General features: G+C 48.1%; 1 protein-coding gene across 1 annotated transcript; it reads right to left on the bottom strand.

Moving 5' to 3' along the window:
- Nucleotides 1-19,465: 19,465 nt before the first annotated feature.
- On the bottom strand, nucleotides 19,466-22,550 carry LOC100824248. Its single transcript, XM_014902038.2, has 2 exons — nucleotides 21,350-22,550; nucleotides 19,466-21,257 (listed from the first exon to the last, which is right to left on the bottom strand). The coding sequence occupies exons 1-2, from the start codon at nucleotides 22,426-22,428 to the stop codon at nucleotides 19,739-19,741; spliced, it is 2,598 nt and encodes an 865-aa protein (XP_014757524.1). The 5' UTR covers nucleotides 22,429-22,550; the 3' UTR covers nucleotides 19,466-19,738.
- Between the last annotated feature and the right edge of the window lie 1,125 nt (nucleotides 22,551-23,675).

Genomic DNA, 23,675 nt, shown 5'->3' with positions numbered 1-23,675 from the left:
GAGAGCCTTGCTCCTCCAGAAGCTCGGATAGATAAATTCTATCAAGCCGGTGTCAAGCATCCAGGGGTGAAACCTGCCTGTTCCCAATTCGGCCTCCGAGCGAATCGAGATTGTCGCGCTCTCGCCTGATATAACGCTCGTCAGCCATGGCCGAGTATCCGTCATTGTAACGGTCATAACGGCGATCTTCACCTCGATACATGGGGTTGCGCCCGACACCCTGCTGTCCCGCAGCAGTATTGGGTGCCAGATCCTGCGGTCGGTGCCCCCGATCATATGAGTAATGATCCTGCTGATCTCGGCGGTTGCCATCGGGACGCAGACCACTTTGGCAGTCATCAACCCTTCTGACTATTTGTTTCTCGGCCAGCGCCGAGCCATAGCGTTCCAACTGCTTATCCCGGCCAAAGTTAACGCTTTTGTCCCGTTTGCCACCAGGTGAGGACGCTTGTTTGTCAACCCGGCCACTAGTGTCTGCTGCCGAATGAATGACCTGTGATGCACCAGGTTTACCATGCATTCTCATGTATGCCTCATTCTGCTCATTTGCTCTTTGTAGCAACTCTTTTTCGTGCAGCTGTTGCTGCCGAACTGCCTCTCCCGTAAGATTCGGCAACTCTTCGGATGCAGCCTCGATAGCCCTGAGATTTTTGGCTGGGGTATTGTACTTCGGCTTAAGTGCCGAGGCAAAACTTGCCGACACAGCTGGCACACCCCTGCCATCTCTTGCCATCTTGGCATTCAAGTTTTTGCCACGGTTGCGCACCTCTCCGACTCTGCTAGGGTTAGTAAACGCAGTAGAACTAAGACCATGAGCTCTGTTATACTCACGAAGCGAGATCTCAAGCTATTGCCGAGCACTGGCGACGTCGACTGCCTCCTTTAGCAGCTTCTGTCTCTCCAATTCTAACTCCGCCTGCAGCTGGGCCGGGTTAGCGTTCGATGCTACCGGCGCAGTTAACCGCTCGATGGAGGCCTGGAGCTAGGTCGGCTTCGGCGGCAGGGCCGACGTGCCGGCTTGAGCAGCGATGTTCTCCGGCTTCTCCAGGGGGAGCTTCGCCGTTCTGCCGGATTTGGTTGGGACTGCGCCGCTTCCCGCAGCGTCCCTTCCAGCGTCAGCGCCATGAGCCATCACCATGACCTCCACTCGCTCAGCGGGGCAGTTGATATGCCACCGCGAGCCGTGCGGAGGGCAGGAGGGTCTTCAGCCATCACCACCTGCTTTGGGTACCTGCAAGGGCTGTCAGTAGCAACATAGACCACATGCATGCCGAAGTTGATGAAGCGGCCTGCGCAGGGAAACGGCGCGCCATTGAAGCAGCCCGCGTTGTTGTCGATGAAGCCTAGAGAGCCGAATCTCTGGACCAAACCGGAGACCACGCGCTCTCCGGTGACGAGGAAGCTTCCCGTCCGGATGAAAACTCCCGCCAGCGCCGCTGCTGGCCCTATGGTGGGTGCCAACTCTCATGGTGGGGTCATGGCAGATGTCATAGGATGGCTTAACTTAGGGCCGATGGATGATGGAGGAACCGGAGGAGGGAGGACGTGAAGAAGAACACGCACCATTCACACGAGAACACACCGATTTACCCAGGTTCGGAGCCCTCTTGTCGAGGAAAGACTCCTACTCCTCCTTTGTTGTATTAGCCAAGATAGGAAAGCTCTACAATGGTGCTCCTTGAGCTGTATTCTTGAGGAAGAAGAAGAAGAAAGGGGGAAACCCTAGAATGCTCTCCTCCTCTCCCTACAGGGGGGCAAGGCTATTTATAGGCCGCACATGGTACACTGCCATGTGGGCCAAGTCTAACGTCACCATCCTTGGGTTCCACCGGGCACGCGGCTTAGTTCCCTCCAGGCAGTGCCGCGGGGCACAAGGCCACTTTACTTTTCCTGCCAGCCGGCAGCGGGTACAGCTATCCTCTGCCGGCTTCCGTCATAGATTCCCTTTCGGTGCCTCTTTTGCGTGGTCACCTGACACCGGCATTCAGGCGCTGACCGTTTTCCCTGGAGTGATGATGGCGCTGTTTTACTCTATACCGCGGGATCAGGATAAGACTGTTGAGGGATCTCGGCTGCTGCCGAGACCAACGTTCTCATCCTTATCCTGCAAACTCAAAAGATAAGATAGCCTTGCCGGCATACGCTCAGCGTGCCGGCTTAGCATTAGTTGTACTCCGTGATGCCGGCATACGTAACTATGCCGGCCTTGTCTCCGTTATCTCGGCTAGAGTTATGTCATCATGACCCTACCCGGGGTCATCCCCCTGATAGAGCGGGTGTTGGCGGCGGGTGTGTCCTCCTCTAGAAAACTCTACTCCTCCAAAGGCTCATTTGGAGGTGGTCCCTCTCCCTCGGGCTCGGATATCTCCTCAACCTGTGCTGGAGCGTTGGCTGTGATCGTGTTGTTGAGGAAGTTCTGCATCTGGTCGTACTGAACCTACTGTAGAGCATCCCCCATATTGAGTATGGTGGCCTCTAGGTTGGCCCGGTTTTCCAGGAGTGCTCCAACCTGCTACTCAGCAATATCAGCACGAGTCATCTGGTCGTACAGCTGAGTCTCCAACTCAACCGTGTTGCTTTCCATTTGCTCAAACTGGAAAGCCACCTCGGTCGGGTTGTCTCCGAGGGCGTCGAAACCCACAGAGGCTCCTCCAACGGCTCTCCTCCCGAAATAACAGAAGAAGGAGTCGTTCGGCAGCTCCTCACGGTAGGCCTCGCACATGTGCGCGAGGGCGCGCTGCATGGAGAACTGCAGGCCTAACGTGAAGCTTGGGTACCGTCCAGTGAAGGCGATGTCCACCGTCACTGGCTCCACCTCACGGGCTCTGACGACCGTCTTAACCTCCCACCTGGGCTGCCAACCGTGGGGGTGTGCCGGCTCGGCGCGGCCCTGAAAACGTGGGGGCGCAAGGTCGAGGTAGGCGCACAACGACGCCAAGGCTGAGCTAAAAAGCTGCGCGTCACCAACAGCTGGGTAGTGGATGTGAGTGAAGGGCGGAACGTTACCAAAAGGTGGTGGGTTGTCCATCTACAGAAAAAGAGTAGAGATAGAGAATGTTAATGAGATGATCAATGCGTGGACGCATAAGTAGCAATTAAATATGCCATTATGGTGGAACGAAATTAATGGCATTGACTGTATGTAAAATTTGCAAAGCATGGTGGCAAAATAATATAACCTAGAGTGTTTTATGCAGAATGACTTGCAAGTGTACTAAAAATAAAATAAAATAAATGACTGTAAAAATCTTAAGGGGGTTAGGTCTCTAACATCCCAATTTTCCATACTTTGCATAATGCATTTGCACTCATGAGCATCATGCAATTTATGCACATTGGCCACCTTTAAACATAAGATTTAAAATTTAAAACCTTTCATTAAGCCTTTTACCTTTTAATCTTACTTAGCATCTTTTCGGAATTTTCCAACCCATGGGGTTTTTTACAATGGAAAGGGGTTTATTGCAATAAGATAAGCTACCCCATAATTCTTGGTATTTAATTTGGAGTTGAAAAACTGAAGCGACCACCCCCGTACAGGGTTCGATCTCTGTGCTTATAGTGCTAGTCCCTGGATCGACTCACTAGCACACACAGTTCAAGATGTAATATCAAGAAAGCAAGGTCAAGTAATTTATTACATCGTCTTTATCCGGAACTTTAAAGTACTTACAACTTTACATAACCACTCAGGTTAGTATTGAAAAATAACATAAATTGTTCAGCAGCGGAAATCGAAGGAAAAATTGAGCCATTGCAACACCACAGAGAGCGCATGTTGGAATGCAGGATCGTGACCCAACACAACGTAACCTTACTCATCGTCGGAATTCCCTGCAACAATTTAAAGGTTGCAGCCACTAGGGTCAATACATTGAATGTATTGGCAAGTTCACCGGGGATTATAACAGATCCTATCAAATATATGCAAATATGGGCTATGTGGAGTTTAGGCTTTTTGGCGTGGAAGCAATTAACATAACTTTTTGGTGTGGAATTTTATAGTAAGATAAATCTATTGGACACACATCAATGCTCCTAATCCAAGTTTAAACCATTCATTTTATTCAGAAGTTTGAATGAGTGAGACCTTACTTAGTTTCCATATCTAGCTGCTCATAATCCGTCCATAATCGGGGACACGGCTAAGTACTTAGTTTTGACACTCTCGAGAGGTTGTACACATTCCCCGCAAGAAACCGACGGGTTAATCCCTTGCTGTCCTCAGGGTAGAATAGCAACGGCGTCGATTACGAGATTTTCAGAAGTAATTCCCTAGACCACGAGAGAATCACGCTCCACCTAAACTGCTACATCATTACAATTCTTCGGGTCTAGGTTCATGCGACATACTCTATTCTCGCCAGAGCCCATGTAGCATGTGGTTGTACTGGAAGCAATTAAACAGGAACCCAATTCAGCCTCTGGTTACCCCAAGTGGCACTCCACATTTGCGACGGAGACGACCATGGACGCTCCCGAATCCACGGAGAGACGACTCAGAGGGCCCCATAGAAATGGACTTGACGTCGCGTACAACCATAGTACTCAAAGCCGCTCACCCAGGATGGTTCATTAGTAGTTGTTTTTAGCCATACTTCAAAAATAACATTTTACATCAACAATATTTCTAGAACGAAAGTGTTGCCCTCCCACGCATATTTACATAGCACGGCTAAGCGTAACTACTAACGATGGATATTGGTGGGGATATGACGGCGAGGAAAATCTATTCTACTAGGTCATATAGCTAGAATAAATATGATAATTTAATCCTAATGCAATTCTACAAATAATGCTAATGCATAAAGGATTAAAATAAGTGCGATAGTAGGTGATTCATGATCAAGGCGAAACTTTCCTTGTCCAAAGATGTTGCTGTTCTCACACTCTTCGCAAAGACAGGATTCGCACTCCGAACAATCTAACAAACAAACGTATAGCAAAAATAAACAACCACACGAAACATGCAAGCAATCAAGACAAATATGCCATGATGCCATGCACATGATGCACTCGTAACTTTGGTTTCTTTCACAAATATCTTGCTTAGTGATTTAATCTATCTGATGGAAAGTTAGGATCATGTTCATGATGTAGAAAAAGGAAAACATGAAACAAAGCCAGTTTAATTCATTTTTAAGCTAGATTAATCTACTTTGGTGATACATGCATTTTTATGCAAAAAAAAAATTCCTCTGCTTCCACTGGATAGAGGGTGCATCTAGGAAATTTGAAGAGTGGATAAATCGTCCAAAATAGTTTTAAAACAATTTTTTTAAGTGATAACGTTCATTGTTAAGCATTCTGTCACTTGGTCCTGTTTGAGTTGTCCAAAACTGAAACAAACTGTGCCAAAAGATTATATATGCCATGAGGATTCCAAAAAGGTGCAGTTCGTCAAATTTGGCCAAACGGTTCAAAAGTTATGAGCGTTTGAAGTTCCAGGGGTTTTTCTGCAATTTTACCATTTATTTCGTCCGGGAACAATTTTTACACTTTTATTTACATGACACGTGGCGTCCTGTGATTCGCCACACCGGTTTAGGTAAAATTAAAACACAACCGTTGGATTTCATTTAAAGGGTGATCAACGGAGGAGATCAAAGGATACCCATTCGATTTAAAGGTTCTAATCTCGGCTGTCGGCCGAGATCCAATGGCTGGGAGGACTCCGGGCTCACCTCCGGTGGCTAGGTTTCCGGCGGCGAGCTCCGGCGGCGGTGGCGGCACGGGCGGGCGACGTTAGGGCGTCGCGGGCGGTCTCTGGGAGTTGGGGAAGACGTCGGCGAGGGCGGCGCGGTGAGGCGAAGACCGTGGCGTGGTCGGCGTGACGAGACGAGGATGGCAACGACGCCTAGCTCCTCGGCGAACGGCGGCGGTGTCGGTGGAGCTTTGGTGAACGGCGTCGGGCGGCTTCGGTGCACAAAACACAAAAAGGTCCGCGTCAAAACGTGCGCAAAGGAGAGAGGAGAAAGAAAAGGCCGGGCTCTAGGTCTAGGGCTCACCGAGGTGACAACCGCGTCTCCAAAACCGGCGGCGGCAGCAGCAACTCCGACAAGCAATTCCGGCGGCGTGAGCGTGAGTTGCCCGGGGTTGTGTGGGAGAAAAAGGAGAGGAGGGTGCGCCTTTTATAGTGACGCGAGAGAGAGGCTATAAGCCGTGCCCTAATTTGCGAATTGAAGACGAGGCTTAATGGCGGGCAGGCGCTAGATTCGTGGCCGAAGGTAGGAGAAGGCTGACAGGTGGGCCCCACCTGTCAGTGGCCGTTGGCCAAGGGCGGCGGCGGCGGGGCTGGCTGGTTCGCTGCGTGGCGGGGCCGCTGCGTGCGCGCGCGCGTGGACTAGGCCGGTTCGGCCCATTCGGCCGGGCCGGTCCGTTTTCCTTTTTTTTTTGTTCTTTTCATTTCTCCTTTTCTTTTTCTGTTTTTCCTTTATAACATTTGATTTTGAACTCCAAATGAACTCAAATAAATTCCAGAAAAATTGTAAAACCATATCCTCAAATGCTATAGCATCTGGGACTTGATTTCCTCCAAAAGTAAATTATTCAAAATAGTTTTGCTTATATAATTGCCTCTAATGCAATGTTATTTAGAAACAAAATAATCTTCCAACTCCATATTAAATTCCAAAAAATTATGGGGTAACTTATCTTATTGCAATAAACCCCTTTCTACTGTCAAAACCCCATGGGTTGGAAAACACCAAAAAGATGCAAAGTAAGATTAAAAGGTAAAATGCTTAATAACAGGTTTTAAATTTGAAATCCTTGGTTTAAAGGTGCTCAAAGTGCATAAATGGCATGATGCTCATTAGTGCAAATGCATGATGCAAAGTTTGGAAAAATTGGGATGTTACAGAAACTATTTTATATTATAAATGATATTGCACTAAACGCAATTATCTAAACAAAACTATTTTGAATAATTTACTTTTGGAGGAAATCAAGTCCCAGATGCTATAGCATTTGAGGATATGATTTTACAAATTTTCTGAAATTTATTTGAGTTCATTTGGAGTTCAAACTCAAAAGTTATAAAGGAAAAACAGAAAAAGAAAATAAGAAAAGAAAAGAACAAAAAAAAGGGAAACAGACCGGCCCGGCTGTATGGGCCGAACCGGCCCGGCCAACCGCACGCGCGCGTGCACGTTGGCCTCGCCTCGTTAACCGGCCCAGCTAGCCGGCCCCTCCGCTAGCGCCCCGCGCACCCGAGCTGAGCCACTAACAGGTGGGGCCCACCTGTCAGGCTCTTCTTCCCCAACGAGATAAGAGCAGAATCTACCTTTAATGCCCGAGCTTTCAAGACGCGATTTAGGGCGCCATGAAGCCCCATCTTAACTCCCCCGCACGCCCCTATAAAGCCGCTAGCCCCCTCTCCATTTTCCCTGCTCACTCTCACTCCACCTCGCGCTCACGCCACCGGAATTTCTCGCCGGACTTGCCGCCACCGCCGCCGGTCTTGAGGTCGCCGTCGTCACACCGGTGAGCAATAGACCCGGAACCCGACTTTTTCCTCTCTCTCTCTTCCTTGCGCAACTTTTGACGCGAACGGTTCTTCTTTTGGTGCACCGTAGCTCCCCGTCACCGTCCGCCTGAGCTCGCAGGCGCCACCACCGCGTTCTCTTGGAGCTAGGCGCCTTCTACGTCGCTCCCGAGGAACGCCGTCCCCGTCACCGTCTTCGTCCCGCCGCGCTGCCCCTCGCCAACGACTTCCCCACGCCTGGAAGCCACCGAGACGCCCACGCGCCGCCCACCCGTGACGCCGCCACTGCCGGAGCTTCTCACCGGAGACCTAGAGGCCACAGGAGGTGAGTCCGACGCCTCCCGGCCGATGGATCTCGGCCGACGGCCGAGATTAGCACCTTTAAATCGAAGGGGTATCCTTAGATGTCGTCCGTTCATCACCCCTCAAATGAAATCCAACGGTTGTGTTTTTATTTTACTCGAACCGGTGTGGGCGAATCACAGGACGCCACGTGTCATGTAAATAAAAGTGTAAAAATTGTTCCCGGACGAAATAAATGGTAAAATTGCAGAAAAACCCTTGGAACTTCAAACGCTCATAACTTTTGAACCGTTTGGCCAAATTTGACGAACTGCACCTTTTTGGAATCCGCATGGCATATATAATCTTTTGGCACAGTTTGTTTTCAGTTTTGGGCAACAGAAATAGGACCAAGTGACAGAATTCTTAACTATGAACGTTATCACTTAAAAATTGTTTTAAAACTATTTTGGACGATTTATCCACTCTTAAAATTTCCTAAATGCACCCTCTATCCAGTGGAACCCGAGAAAATGTTTCTGCATAAAAATAGATGTATCACCAAAGTTAGCTCAATCTATGCTTAAAAATGGACTAATCTGGCTTTGTTTTATGTTTTTCCTTATTTACATCGTGAACACGCTCTAAAAATTTCATCACATGGTTTCCATCACTGGACTAGTTACATGAGACGAAAATCAAATTAGGAGTGCATCATGTGCATAGCATCATGGCATATTTCCTTGAATGTCTTGTGTTGAGTGTTCATTTGGACTTATATTTGGAGTTATTCGAATTGTGTGAACTGTGCATTTATATTTGGTTATTTATTCTCTATGATAGATTATACGGAGTGCGATAACGATGAGTATCGAAAAAGAAGAAGAGATACAAAGACACTAAACAGGCAACTTTCACCTTGATCATGAATTACCTACTATCGCACTTATTTTAATCCTCTATGCATTAGTGTTGTTTGTAGAAATGCATTAGGATTAAATTATCGTATTTTATGGTAGCTATGTTGTCCTAGTGGAATAGATTTTCCTCGCCGTCATATCCCCACCAATAGCCATCGTTAGTAGATACGCTTAGCCGTGCTATGTAAATATGCGTGGGAGGGCAACACTTTCATTCTAGAAATATTGTTGATGTAAAATGTTATTTTTGAAGTATGGCTAAAATCAACTACTAATGAACCATCTTGGGTGGGCGGCTTTGAGTGTTATGGTTGTATGCGACGTCAGGTCCATTTCTATGGGGCCCGCTGAGTTGTCTCTCCGTGGATTCAGGATCGTCCATGGTCGTCTCTTCCGTTGATTCGGGGAGCGCCTGCGTTGCAAATGTGGAATGCCACCCGGGGTTACCAGAGGCTGAATTGGGTTCCTATTTAATTGCTTCCAGTACAACCACATGCTATATCGGCTCTTGCGAGAATAGAGTATGTTGTATGAACCTAGACCCGAAGAATTGTAATGATGTAGCAGTGTAGGTGGAGCGTGATTCTCTCGTGGTCTAGGGAATTACTTTTGAAAATCTCATAATCGACGCCGTTGCTACTCTACCCTGAGGACAGCAAGGGACCCGTCGGTTTCTTGTGGGGAATGTGTACAACCTCTTGAGAGTGTCCAAAACTAAGTACTTAGCCATGTACCCGGTTATGGACGAATAATGAGCAGCTAAATATGGAAACTAAGTAAGGTCTAAGTAATTCAAACTTCTAAATAAAATGAATGGTTTAAATTTGGATTAAGAGCATTAATGTGTCTACTCAATGTCCTTAGTTTTAATAGGAGCATTGGTGTGTCTACCCGATGTCCAATAGATTTATCTTACTGAAAAATTCAATTGTAGTAGGATAAAGTTATGTTAATTGCTTCCACGCCAAAAAGCCTAAACTTTACATAGCCATATTTGCATATATTTGATAGGATCAGTTATAATCCCCGCTGAACTTGCCAATACATTCAATGTATTGACCCTAGTGGCTGCAACCTTTAAATTGTTGCGGGGAATTCTGACGATGAGTAAGGTTACGTTGTGTTGGGTTACGAGCCTGAATTCTGACGATGAGGGATTGAAATCCCCGGCACTATTATCATAAGTGGCCTTACCACCCTTCTTGTTCTTTGACTTCTCCTTGGCCACCTACCCTTCCTTCACCCTTCACAAAATAAAAATTAGTGTGGGGAGGAGCCTTGGCCTTCTTCTTGTTGTTGCTCTTCTCATTGGGGTAATATCCAATTCCCTCCGATCCAAAAGCTTTTCGATGATCATTCAAAAGAACATGGAGATTCTTCTCCCCTTGGAAACAAGTGGCTAGGCCCTTTTCAAGTTCGGCCTTCAACCTAGCATTCTCCTCAATCATAGATGTATGCTTACAACAAGGGTTAGTTGAAGCATCTTTATCACTAGAAATTATTAATTCCTTAACAAGAGAATATAGAAGATGATCACAAGACTCTTTGAGAGACTTGTACTCACTTGTCAAGAACTTGTGATCCTTTCCAAGTTTGTCAAACTCCTCAAGGAGGTTCCTATGACCATGCTCAACTTCACATATCCTAGCACAGTAATCATTAGCAAGGGACATAGCATTATCATAGGAATTTTTAACTTTAGCAAGTTCCCTAGTAAGAGACTCCTCAATGTTTTCCTTATTTGCTTGTTCTTCCTCAAGAGCTTCATTAAGCTCCACAATCTCATGAGCGGCCATGCACTCAAGCCTTACCTTCTCATCCATGAGCTCATCGTGTTCTTCAATAGTAGCTTGAGCTTCACCTAATTCTTCCAAGAGGTCCTCAAACCTCTTTTTGGTCTCACCTTCCAAGCTTGCCATGAAGATCTCGAACTCATTCATGTTATGCTTAACAACACTACTCTCCTCCATACAATCAAATAGAGATAAACTCTTAGGAATGACATGTTTGGTGGGAGGAGGGATTACCGAAGAGGTCTTGGCCATGAGGCACTTGGGTGAGTGGTACTTTTTCTCATTGGGGGAGTCGAAGAGAGATGGAAGTGAAGGAGCAATGGCAATGTTTGCCCTCTCTTTGGACTCTTCCTCATTATCATCTTCATCACCCGAAGTATATTCCTCTTGAACAAGAAGCATTCTTGGTTGCCTCTTCTTCGTTGGCTTCTTGTTGAAGGAGGGCTTGGTGTTCCCTTTAAGGATGAGTCGGCCACCATTCTCCTCCCTCTTCTCATAGATACACTATATAACGAAATGGTCATTGTTACCACAATTATAACATTTACGAGATCTTTCACCTTTGGGCTTGGAGCTTGAAGCTCCCTTGTTGTTGTTGTAGTTGTTGGGGTTGAAGTGTTGGTCTTGACAAACTTCTTGTTTTTCCAAAAAGCTTGAGCCACAAGAGCCATGTGATCACTAAACACATAGTTGCAATTTTCTTCCGTGATCTCAACTTCTTGTTGGGATGCTTCACTTGGAGTTGAAGTGGGAGTCACGTTGGCCTTCAATGCAAGGTTTGAGCTTTGAGAGAGAAACTTGGCGCGAATGAGGTTGTCCTCGGAGGTCTTCTTGAGAATATCCATAGCCACAAATTCTCCCATCACTTGACTTAGAGTCAAGCTATAGTAGTCCGTTATTTGCCTAATCATTGCGGCATGGACCTCTCGGTGTGGGGAAATGGCTTCTATGAATAGACGCTTGATCTATTCATCATTGATGTCACGACTTCCATGGTCATTCATCTTGGCTCCAAGAGTGATGACTTTCCTATATAGCTCATCCGGAACTTCTCCATCCTTCATGAAAAAATTCTTGCATTCATTGATAACCACTTCAAACTTTAATTTCTTGACACTCTCATTGTTGTCAAAATGATCACCAATGAGTTTCCAAGCATCTCTAGCGGAGTCAACTCCACGGACATAGGTTCTATACTCCAAAGGTAGAGCCTTTAGGAGTATTTCAATCGCATGCTCATTGAGTTGATTGTCCACATACTCTCTTGGCGACATATTCTTGGGATCATAAACAAAATAACCTTCATCAACAATTCTCCACAACTCCGTTGATGTGCTCTTAAAGTGAGTCCCCATGGAATGAAACCAATCAACGTAGTTAGTAGAGGTTAGCATGGGGGGATCACCTTGGTTGTACATAGGTGGAAAATTATGGTGACGAGGATTATAATGAGGTGGTGGAGCCACATCACTATACAACCCATAGCCACCCCTACCTTGGGATTTGGTAGCACTCTCTTCGATAGCCTTAGCCTTTTTAAGGGCTTCGGCATCCGAATCTTCCTTAGTCAAATCCACCGCACTTGGTGGCTTGGCACTGATGGACTCGGTAGTAGAAGAAGAGGCTTTGGTAGGTAGGTGACGTGGTTATGACTAACCGTGTACTCGACTCGAGCATACCCGGTACAGCCCAGTTGGGGGCCCACAAGGAAGCCTACTTTGACTCCAGGAGTCTACATGCCAAATCTTGCGACTCACGACAAGGAAGATTAATTAGAGTATATCTTCTCATTGTAACCGACTTGGACTCTACCCGAGACCTGAGTTCCTACATATATAAAGGACCAGGAGGGGGAGCCAAGAGGACACCCCCCAACTTAGATACAAGTCGCCTAGACACACTCGATGACTCGGTGCATCTAGACTCTGCGGCACCCCATTGTAATTGACTCATCAATATAGATCCGACAAGCAGGACGTAGGGGTATTACCTCATTGAGGGCCCTGAACCTGGGTAAATCGTGTCCCCTGTGTCCTTGTTAGACGGCGAGTTCGCCGACACACTCGAAATCTTTCCTTGATACAAGTCCATCAATATAGACATTGTCGAAGTCACATCTTCGTCAGTAGGTGCTCACTAATCTTTTTGTCCACACTATCTAGAATCACCTTTTGCATGCTATCCAAAAGCAATTTGATGGCTTTAAAAGTTAGTGGAGCATTATCATCTATGACCTCGGTTTCTTGGGGTTTCTCGGTGGGTTCCCCATCATTGTCGGCCATACTCTTAAGAGTGGTAAAGCTCTAAATAAGAGACGAGGCTCTGATACCAATTGAAAGATCAATATGGTCGACTAGAGAGGGGGGGGTGAATAGGCGACTAACAAATTTTACTTTTTGTTTTTCTTTTCTTGAAAGATACAAAACACTTAATCCTAGGGTTTACTAGATTCTCTAAAGTGAATGCAACCCTAGTTTGAAATGCAATAGCCGAAGCAACAATAGATAGTAAGAATGTAAAGGGCAAAATGATACCACACGCGGAGACGAAGATTTCACCGGAGTTCCACCTATTGGGGTCGGTGTACTTCTCCGTTTAAAGGAGTGCTCTACCACAAAGGTAGAGATGCCACAAAGGCTCACTCTATTCTCCAACTCACCACACCATAAAGTTGGGATGAGCTCTCACAACACCACAAAGGTGAGGTGAGTTCCACTAGTGGCTTTCTTGGGGGCGAAGTCCAAATCCTTACAAACTTGACCGGGGCTAGGTCCACAAACCAATTGAAAGCTCCCAATCCAAACCCCGAGCTTCTCACACCAAGGGAGAGCTTAAGGCAACCGCTTCCTTCTAGGGCTCCCAAAAGCTCAAGAGAAACGAAATCCACAAGAGAAACAAGGGGAATCAACTTTGTGACTTGGTGAAACCCTAGATCTAGCTCTTCTCCTCCAATCCTAAAAGAATCAACAAGGGGAAAGCTCTATGGAGGGAGATCTAGTAGATTGAAGCTTTTGGTGTTCTTGGGTGAGAGTGGGCTGTTCTTGGCTACGTGCTCGGGCAGAATACCCGTTGGGGACGAAGGGTTATTTATATGGACTTCCCAAAATCTAACCGTTATGCACTGCGAGTTCCAGGGGCGAAACTTCCGCTCGAGACCGGAAGTTTCGGCCCAGTTCTGGCTCAACCTCTGGAAATCCGTATAGAATTCCAGTAGCATCACGGAGCTGGTCCGGAGGTAGGGTGGAAGTTCCGGTCACCCGGAACTCAACCGGAACTTCTGCACCTGGGCAAACACAGGCACCGCCGCTAGATTAAGAAAATTGTTTTCTCACTTTTTGGTAGGCTTTATGTGGGTGCAAGATGTATATTTGTATACGTGAAAAGCGACCCACCCATTACCTTCCCGTGTGGACTCTCTCTTAATAGGACGGAGTTCCTACGACTCAATAAATGAAAAAGCCGCTAAACTCCATTACGCTTCTTTTCCAATCTTGAGGGCATCGAATCGTTTTGTGCCATTTGATATCAAATTTGAAAAACTTAACGCACGATTAGTCCACACAACGCGTTTTCATAACCACCAAAACCACTTAGGAGAAAAATGCCCTTTCAAGTTTAAAGACACAAGCCATTGCAGTGTTATTTTACCGTTGACTCTAAATAACGTGGAGAGTTAGTACCGACTCTACCATTGCGGATGCCCTAAGAAAAGTATCTTTCCACGGTCTAGAAATATGTCATTTCCCGGTATCAATTTGTCTACCTGCCACCCTATAGTACTCTTTGACTTTCATAAGAGGTTTCCAACACGGGGGAGTCAGTAACCTTCGTTTTCGCCGAAGCAATAGAAGAGTGACCAAGGTGGTTAGCTCTAACAATAGATTGCCACAAGCCTTGCTCGGTATCCAGCCTCCACCGCCGTTTTACAAGTGAGAGTGATATTAAGTGATTCTAACAAGTCCCATTAATCCTACTCTCCCCATTCCATATATTAAGTGTCAAAATATTATATTTATCTAGACGTATTTTAGTATATACACGCGTCCACTTTTATACAAATTTGAGCGACTTAATATAGGACGGAGGGAGTATGACACGGAGTACTCCCTATTTTCGTATTGTTTCTTTCCCTGATAAATTTCTTCATATGCTTATCAAGCTTTTCAACAAATTGTTCAACATGAACATAGACATGCAATAAGAATGAACGTTGGACAACAAGCATTGAGCGGAACCAATTTACCATACATGGACAAATTGCAACTCTTTCAAACTTTAGACCTTTTTAGGAAATTTGGTATCTAGGGAATCCCAGTCTATTTTATTTAAAGAAGCAAAACTGAACCCACAACTATTCAAGAGGTAAATTCCCTGCATCTAGTAAAAGTAGGAATAATCTTGAATAATAAATGATGAAAACGATGGCAGCCGTTGATGTACAGCTCAGGGAGGTAGGGAGTTCTCTTCTTCTTATCCTAGCCATCCGATCTTTACTAGCGGCAATACTTTTTTTTAAGGAAAGCTTTAGGTCATCAGACCTATTGCCATTTTATTAAATATAAAAGTATGCACAAAATGAAATGAAAAAAGAAGAGATCATCTAAAGTGTCGCACCAATGGCACCCGGGGTACCACCGCTGCGCGACGCGTGGGCCTCGTCCCTGAGTTCCCGGGGAAGTTCCATCCCGGGCAGCGGCTACGAGTAGCCCGGCAAGCTACCAGCCCGGAAGGGCTAGCGGGGCTTCGGGGAATATTCCCGCCTGAGCACTTCCCGGGAAGCCGCTTCCCGGGGGGAGGTTTCCGAGTGCGTTGGGCCGGGGCGCTTCCCGGGGAGCGACTTGCCGGGACAGGGAGTTCCCGGGCGCATGCCCCCGCCTCAAGCGTGGGCCCCAGTAGGCAGATCAACAGCGCCACGCGGGCGCGTGGCGGGCGTGGGGTGCGCGGCCCCACCGGGGCAAGGAGTAAGGCGCACTGCTCATTAAATGAGCCGACCGACGGGGCGTTACCCGTCCGATCAAGTGAACAGTGGCTGTCCAATCCTACTCTAGGGTTTTAGGCCCCTAGCGGCGGAGGTGGCGTTCATGCGCGCCACCAGCTCATCGGGGGAGGGGGAGGGGTTGTATGCCTCCCCGCTCGACACTTGTAGCCCATGCACCGTGGCACCTATGGCATCCCCTTGAGTATAAAAGGAGGACCCCCGCCAACGGTCAAAGGGTCGGTTCGTTCGGTTGGAATCTCAGTGGGTTCCAGTAGATAGTAGGGTTCGGTTGAGTTCGATCAGCCGACAGTTAGCCTCTAGCATTAGCAGAGATAGTAAGGAGTACCTAGCCAAAGGGAGAGGGTACCCGGGAACTTACCCGGCAACCTGTAAACACTTGATCCAAAACCAATACCAGCTCAGACAAGCAGGACGTAGGGTTTTACACCTATGGGTGGCCCGAACCTGGGTAAAAACGTGCGTGTATCTGTTCTTTGATTAGCGCGCACTTTTAGTACATCATTTCGCCGGCCCTGCAGGGCCTAATCGGCCGAGCCGGTGATCGCCAGGGCAAACCCTGACGCCCCTATCGAACCTTAAAGGGGGCCGTGACCGCACGCCCCCGGTGTCGAAGCACCGTGCGACGTTAAAGCTATCTACCCAGGACTTGAAACTTTGGTATTTCTTTCTTTTTGGAGTAAATTTCACAAAACCACTACTCTAGGGGCTAGGTTTTCACGGAGGTACCACTTCAGGGGCTTGCGTCAGTTTGCCACTACTCTAGGGGCAATAACTATCAGTTTGCCCAAATCTTGCCGATTAGTGCATTTGACAGCAAAACTGACAAGACGGGCCCACATGTAAGACAATTTTTGTTCATTCCATTTTTCACCTAGCCCCCCCGATTTTTTTCCCTTTCTCCTATCCTCTTCTGCCCCTTCTTCTCCTGCTCCGGCCGCCGACGCCATCCCTTGCTGGACCGACGCCATGGCCGCTAGAAGGAGCGGATTTGACGTCCGCCGGCTGTGCTGCCGCCGCCATGACGCCGGAGCGCCGCCCCCATCACCCCCATGTGCAAATCCGTCGGTGGAGGAGGGCGGCTCCTCCAACCCAAGCAGCGACGGACAAGAACCATGGATTGAAGGTTGAAACAAAAAAACCAATCCTCCTCCATGCTTGCTGAAAATTTTAGAAAAAGGGAGACCGGGGCAATACGGAACGAATTTAATCGAACTTGCGCGCTGCCGGGTCATCCTACGCCAACGCCACGTCCGCCGCTGGGGAAAGATTAGGGATCGGGACGAATTGGGGATCGGGAACTGCTCCTCCTCTAGAGCTGGACTCGCTGCTCTCCTTGCCTCTCTCCCTCTCCCTCATGTCCTCCGCGCGCTGAGCACGTGCAGCAGCTGCTCCACCCACCTCTCAGTTTTCTATCGCAAAGCAGAACATTGAGGCATGATGCAAACCACGCTGCTAACTTGGAATAAGCTACGCGAGCCTGTTAATCGAACTCGACGGTGTGCACAGAGCAGTCCATAGCGTCCGGCGGGTCACTCCACGGCTACGGGCGCGTCCTGGAATCACCGCAGACTCTGGCAAGATGTAGGCAGCCGGAGCAGTGGAAGAAGAAGAGGAGGAAAGAATTAATGGAAATAACAGGGGGCTAAATGAATAAATTGGATGCCACGTACGGCCTTACAATTGCCCCAACTTGTCAGTTCCGCTGTCAAATGCATTAATCCGTGAAATTGGGCAAACTGTAGTTATTGGTTTTAGAGTAGTGACGAAAGTGGTGACTCCGTAAAACTATAAACCATTAGAGCAGTGGTTTTGTGAAAATTTACTTTTCTTTTTTACCAGCAGCAATACCACACTGTGGTACGGTTCAGTGGTACCGCTCGCCCCAAATATGCCTCACCGCCGTCCTTCGGGAGTCCAGCCGCCGCTGCCCGCCCCCGATCATGTGCACGTCGTCGAGCCGTCTGGCTTCCTCTCCACTTCCTTGCTGGATATGCGCCGATTTCTCCTGATCAATTTCTGAACTAGTCGTCGTATTCCCTTGGGCTCTTTCTGAATCATTGCGATGAATGTCAAGTTGTCAACATCTGCACCACATTCGCGGCTCGCGCCGTCCACCGGACTCGAGCGCCATGCAACTACTACAGCAACACGAGGGAATTCACGATTGAATAACTCTCCCCAAATTGGGCACGACCCACGTTCTGCGAGACTAGTGCGTATATGGACGCCGACTGCTCTGCCTTACGGAATGGCTTCGCGGGTCGGGCACCCGGGAAGTGCTCGACGAATTGCTCCCGTGGAACCGCGCACATCCACTGTGCGATGGAGTTCCTCTGGGGAACTATGTCCATGTCGTTCAGTAGTTGAGATGGAATTTAGGGGAGTTGGTGCCAAGCAGGCAAGCACGACTCAGGCAGCCATGGTTGATACATGGACCGTGCTCAGTTCTGATGCCTGACAATTGCATACCTACACGCTCGGATGTTAGGGATGTTCCCTGCCATCGTTACTAGTATTGTCTTTTGTCTTGCGTTAAATACGTGCATTTTGGATGTTGTTATGTACAGAGGCTTAACCTAAACTTTAAATATTTGTGAAATGAAACCGAAATAAAGAAAAATGCGCCTGATAGTTTTGTTCTGTGGTTCTACTTATTATCATTTAAGTATGAAACAATTGGAAGAGAATAGCCATCTTAGGGTTACACAACACTCACCGGCGACCTTGGGCAGCTGCCCGGGCTTGCCGGAGATTTTTCTACTAATTCATATACACTAATTTGAAAGCTAGAAGATGACTTTTCTTAAGCAAAATACTAGGTTGCGTAGGTTTTGCACAGGTTCGAGGAACAGGCTGGTTCCGCCACTGACAAGAGACGAACTTATATTGGCAAAGCGTCCAACTCTTTTCTTTTTTTTATGAAACAACACAGCGTGTTATTTATTGCTAGGGTGTCGAAACGAATTCGACCTAGGAGAAACCAGTTACAAACTAAGAGCTAGAAGGAGACTGGGGAGAGAAAAACAAAAAAAACAAACAAATCAGGGTACATCATCCGAGCCAGATACAAGAGCACCCAGACCTACAGCATCTACTTGGCCCCAAAGTGCCGCTTCATGGAGTTGTTGAGGTTTGAAGCTGACTGACTGACGGTTGTGAAAATTCTGTTGTTGCGTTCCTTCCAGAATCCAGATCCTCCAAAGCGAGAGAAGTAATAAAGAAGTCAGTAAGTCACCCCTCTAATCCTTGCCTTGCTTTACAATCTCTTGACCGAATCGATCCTCGCAGACCAACACTGTTTGATTGTACCAAAGTGTCAAACTCTGACCCACAGTAATATGACTAAGATTTCCCTGCACATAGAAAAACTCAGTCAGCCACCACAAATATTTCTAGTTTCTGGCCTAATAAAAATCTATATATGGAAAATCTATTGGGAAAGGAAGTACTCAAATACCAGGAACACACATTTGTGGAAATGTGTAGAGGAACAAATTGGACAGAGGCATGGAGCAGTTATTTTTATTATAATGATGATTGACTGTTTATGGAAGAATTAGACAATTTGACTATTGGATGCACCAACATTCTTCTTATTATTATTTACTCAAAAATTAATGTACTGTTGGGTGATATCTTCTGAAACTTAAGTGTGGATCAGAAGTTAACACTAATCATGGTAGATTTCAAGTGAGACTTCAGAACTTACATTGAATAACCTCATGATTATTGGCTGGCTTATCACATCTGAAAGCTACCATTACTCCTAATATAAGGCCTAAAAAATGGAAGGATTTATTACTTCCATGCCTGTGCATCCACGATGCCCACAACCATGGGCCTAACTATAAATGAACTGATAAAATGGTGATCAGTTTAACTGAAATAAGGTAGAAAGCTTACAAATAGGACTACACTTTCACACATTGTTTCCACATGTCAAGTTAAGTGGAATTGCTTTGGTATTTTTGGAGATAAACTGAAGTAAAGTCACATGGATTTTATACCATTTCCTTATGAAATCAGTAATATTGAAAGATCAATAGTCCCATGCTTCATGCCGTTCTTACAACAATTTGTAGCTTGTTTCAGTTAACTGAACATGATATATCCCATCCCAGTACAGATTCATAGGCGTCATGCACCTCTTCCCCAAGTAACCATTTGAAGGACATATGCCGAAATGCGGAGCAGCAATTCAACATCTAACCAAGTGCTGCACGACATTTTCAAAAATGCAGATCAGTTTCCCTGAGCCTCAACTACTGTTCACTCTCCCTTGGCCTCTCCAGCCACTGAGGAACCAGAGCACGAGATGGATACCGACGTAGGCGACCACGGCAGCGACCAGCGTGATGACATACCCGGAAGTGTCCCACTCCCGGGTGCTTCCGGCCGCGTACGCACCCAGGAGGCCCAGCAGGTCCAGCACGATGGCCGTGTTCATGGCCCGGAGCAGCCACTTGTGGTTCTGCAGGGACTCCTGCAGCAGCAGCACGATGACGACGACCGACGCCACGAACGAGGTGGAGTTGCAGTAGAAGAAGGCATGGTAGCGGGCCTGGTTCGTGTGGTGCATCACAGGATCCCCCTCGACGTACACTCCGGGCAGCGATTCCTCCCATGTGCTCCCGGGCGGCTTCAGGCCAGCCTGGTAGGTGACGCTGGCCGCCAAGATCGCCAACAGCATCAGGTACTTCCGCCGCCTGGAACTCTCTTCAGTGCTACTGCTGGGCATGGGCTTGGATGAGGAAGATGAGTCCTTTGCTTTACTGCTTCCTCCGGCGCTTGACCCGGAGGAGGATCCGTTGTCTCCATTTGGATTGTGGTTGGCGCAGAATTTGAAGAAGACAATCAGCTGGATGACAATGAAGGCAACCACTGCACCGACGAGCACGAAGACGTAGATTGAGGTGCGCAGTTCCCGAGCGCTCCCGGCGGCATAGGCGCCCATCAGGCCGAACAGGGCGACCACCATGCACACGTAGAGTGCGTAGCACTGTATGCCCGGCCGGTACAGGTTCGGGTTCACCAGCATGATGATGAGGGCCATGGACGCCATGAAGCTCGTTGAGTTGCAGTAGAAGAATGCCTTGTACCGTCTCTGGTACTCACCCCCTTGGTCCTCGAGGATCGGGGAACCGGGTTCTCCATGGGCGCTCTTCGTCCAGAAGCCGCCCGGTGGGGTCAGCCCAGCTTGGTAGGTGATGGTGGCCACCAGGATCGCCAGGAGCAGCAGCCGCTTGCGCCTTTTGTCGATCTTCCTCTTCTCCTCGTCGTTCAGCTCCTCGGTGTGCAGCGTGAAGAAGACGACGTGGATCACCACGTAGACAAGAACAGCGCCGGCCAAGGCCATGACGTAGATGGAGGTGCTCAATTCTCGGCAGCTCCCGGCGGCGTAGGCTCCGATGAGGCCAAACAAGTCCAAGATCATGGCCACCTCCAGCGCGTGACCTCTGACCAGGCTCCTGTTCTGGACCATGAGGATGACGACCAAGGACGCCACGAACGCCGTGGAGTTGCAGTAGAAGAACACCTTGTAACGCGCAGCGTGCTTCCACAGGAGTATCGGGTCGCCGGCCTTGTAGCGCCGGTCTTGGTCGTTGGCCTGCCAGACACCGCCGGGCGGGTCCATGCCGGCTTGGTATGTGATGGTTGCCGCGAGAGTGGCAAGCAGCAGGATCAGAGACTTTGCCTTCTCAATGCCTTCGTTCCTGTTGCTGCTTGTGTCCACCTCATTGGTGTGGCTGCCCGGCGATGGGCTGCAATCTCCCTCTCTGAAAATTGAAAAAAGAGGCAGAGTTAATTTTAGGACGGAGCAGAGCATGGGATGGAAAAATTCGGAATTTTGTTGAGCATCATTACTTACCCATCAGTCTGGTTTTGGTGGCAGCCTCTTTCTTGCAGCCAATGCGAAGCCCTTGCGGACATGCTTTGGAGCCGTGACCAGGAGGTGCTGTTCTTGAGCGGATTGGAGACGAGCACCATGATGACCATCACGAGAAAGATGTAGGTGGGGACGGCGGCTACCAGAGCGACGATGTAGGCCATGGTGTCCGGCTCCCATGAACTCCCGGCGGCGTAGGCGCCCAGGAGACCGAGCAGAGCGACGAGGATGAACCCGTACAGCTGCACCTGGGCGCAGCACCTCTGCAGCCTCCGGCCCAGGAGCAGCACGATGACGAGCAGCGACGCGACGAACGCCGTGGTGTTGCAGTAGAAGAAGGCCAGCAGACGGGGGGACTGCTGGGCCTGCAGCGTCGGGTCGCCGGCGACATCGTCGTCACGGAAGCCGCCGGGCGGGCTGAGGCCGGCGGCGTAGGAGATGCCCGTGGCGAACGTGGCCAGCAGCAGCAACACCTTGCGCTGTTCTTTGCGCTTGAGCGCCTCATCAGGGCTCTCCTGATCCACTTGTGAGGACTGCTCCGATTTCTGCTCCAGTGGTGCGTAGCGGGCCAGGAGGATGTGGATGCCAACGTAGGCGGCGAGGGCGACCACCAGCGTGGAGGCGTAGACGGTGGTCGGCAGGTCCCGGCAGCTGCCGGTGGCGTACGCCCCGATGAGCCCCAGCAGGTCCAGCACCATGACGAACCGGAGCACGGCGAGCCAGACCGTCTTCCTCTTCTTGCTCAGGACGAGGAGGAGGAGGTTCACCACGAGCGACGCCATGAAGGCGGTAGCATTGAAGTAGAAGAAGGCGAGGTACCGGGCAGAGTGGTAGAGGATCGGGACACCGGCATCTTGAGGCTTCTCTCCGGTGACGGTCTTGTTCTCCTCCCAGATGCCGCCCGGCGGGCTGAGCCCGGCCGCGTAGGTCGCCGTGGCCACCAGCGTGGCCAGCAGCATGAGGTACTTTCGCAGATGGTACTCCCACGACGGCTCGTTCTGGGGGGGCGCCGCCGTCTCTCTGCTGCTGGACTCCATATTCTCAATGTTCGCGGCCGCCATTTTTCTAGACTCCTAGCTTTGTAATCTCTCTCTCTCTCCTCAGATGCGAGCCTATGTGGGAGGAATTGAAGATGCTGATCGATGATGAGCGATGCTGCGCTCGTGCCATGGCATAAATAGCCGCCACGGTCGGCCAAACCCAGCAACTCCTTTAACACACTGGGGTAGCTATCAACTGTATTTGTGTACATTTGATGCCGTACGTGTACATTTGAACGTCGTCTCGTCCCCTTGCGCGGCCAACATATATAAACTTGATTTGTTTTAGGCTGTGTACTTGTCAATGTGGTAAGAGGGGATCATGCTGCGTAAGTCGGCCAGGATACCGTTGCCAAGTCCGGCCACGACGACCGCCCGTCCCAGTATACCCGAACATATACACGTTCAGTTAAACAAGATGTTTTGACTGGCCGTGAAGTTCAATCTTTTGATTCAGATATAAGTACATTATTAAATACTCTCTCCCATCCATAAAAAGTGTCGTCCATTTTGTACTAAGTTAGTATAAATTTTATGCTAAGTGGACGACACTTTTTATGGATCGGAGGGACCACGAGTTATCTCCTTGGTAGGTGACCGCCAAGTCTCTCCTTAGAGGACGAAAAACTCTCTCTAAGAGACAGGCTGTCTCTAGAAATTTGGGACCCTGAAACGAAATACAAAAAGAGCACCTGAAATTTGAAAAATTCACATGACATGTATAGCTAAAGCATATTTTCACGGCTCCAGTATGTGCTGCTCTCTCCGATCCTAAATTGTTGTCGAAATATTACATGTATCTAGACACTTTTTAAGAATAGATACATTCATATTTGGGCAAATTTGAGTCACTAATTTAGGATCAGATGAAGTATTTCATACTCCCTCCGTCCCGTATTAAGTGACTCAAATTTGTTTAAATATTGATGTATCTATATACTAAAATAAGTCTATATACATGTAATATTTTGGCACTTAATATATGATAAATTGAGTATAATATTTATTCAATACTGAAAGAGTAATACTATTGAATCCTGAAGTAAAAAACACTCATGCAATTTCCAAAGAAATTAACCAATCAACAAACCTGGTGATTTAACTTCTTGAGCAGACCAATTGGTCAGAAATAACACGGAAGTATGCTAGTACTAAATCTCATCTTCAGATTTAATTTTGCCTGTTCCAATTGGCTCGGTGTTCTGAACCGGGGCTCAACGTTTTCTTTCTTTTTTCTTTTTTTTGATCGATTTCTTTCTTTTTTACTA

This window comes from Brachypodium distachyon, chromosome 1 (genome assembly GCF_000005505.3).
Source record: "Brachypodium distachyon strain Bd21 chromosome 1, Brachypodium_distachyon_v3.0, whole genome shotgun sequence".
NCBI lineage: Eukaryota > Viridiplantae > Streptophyta > Magnoliopsida > Poales > Poaceae > Brachypodium > Brachypodium distachyon.
Note: the sequence above shows the minus strand (reverse complement) of the source record. Positions and strands in the feature narration are given on the sequence as shown.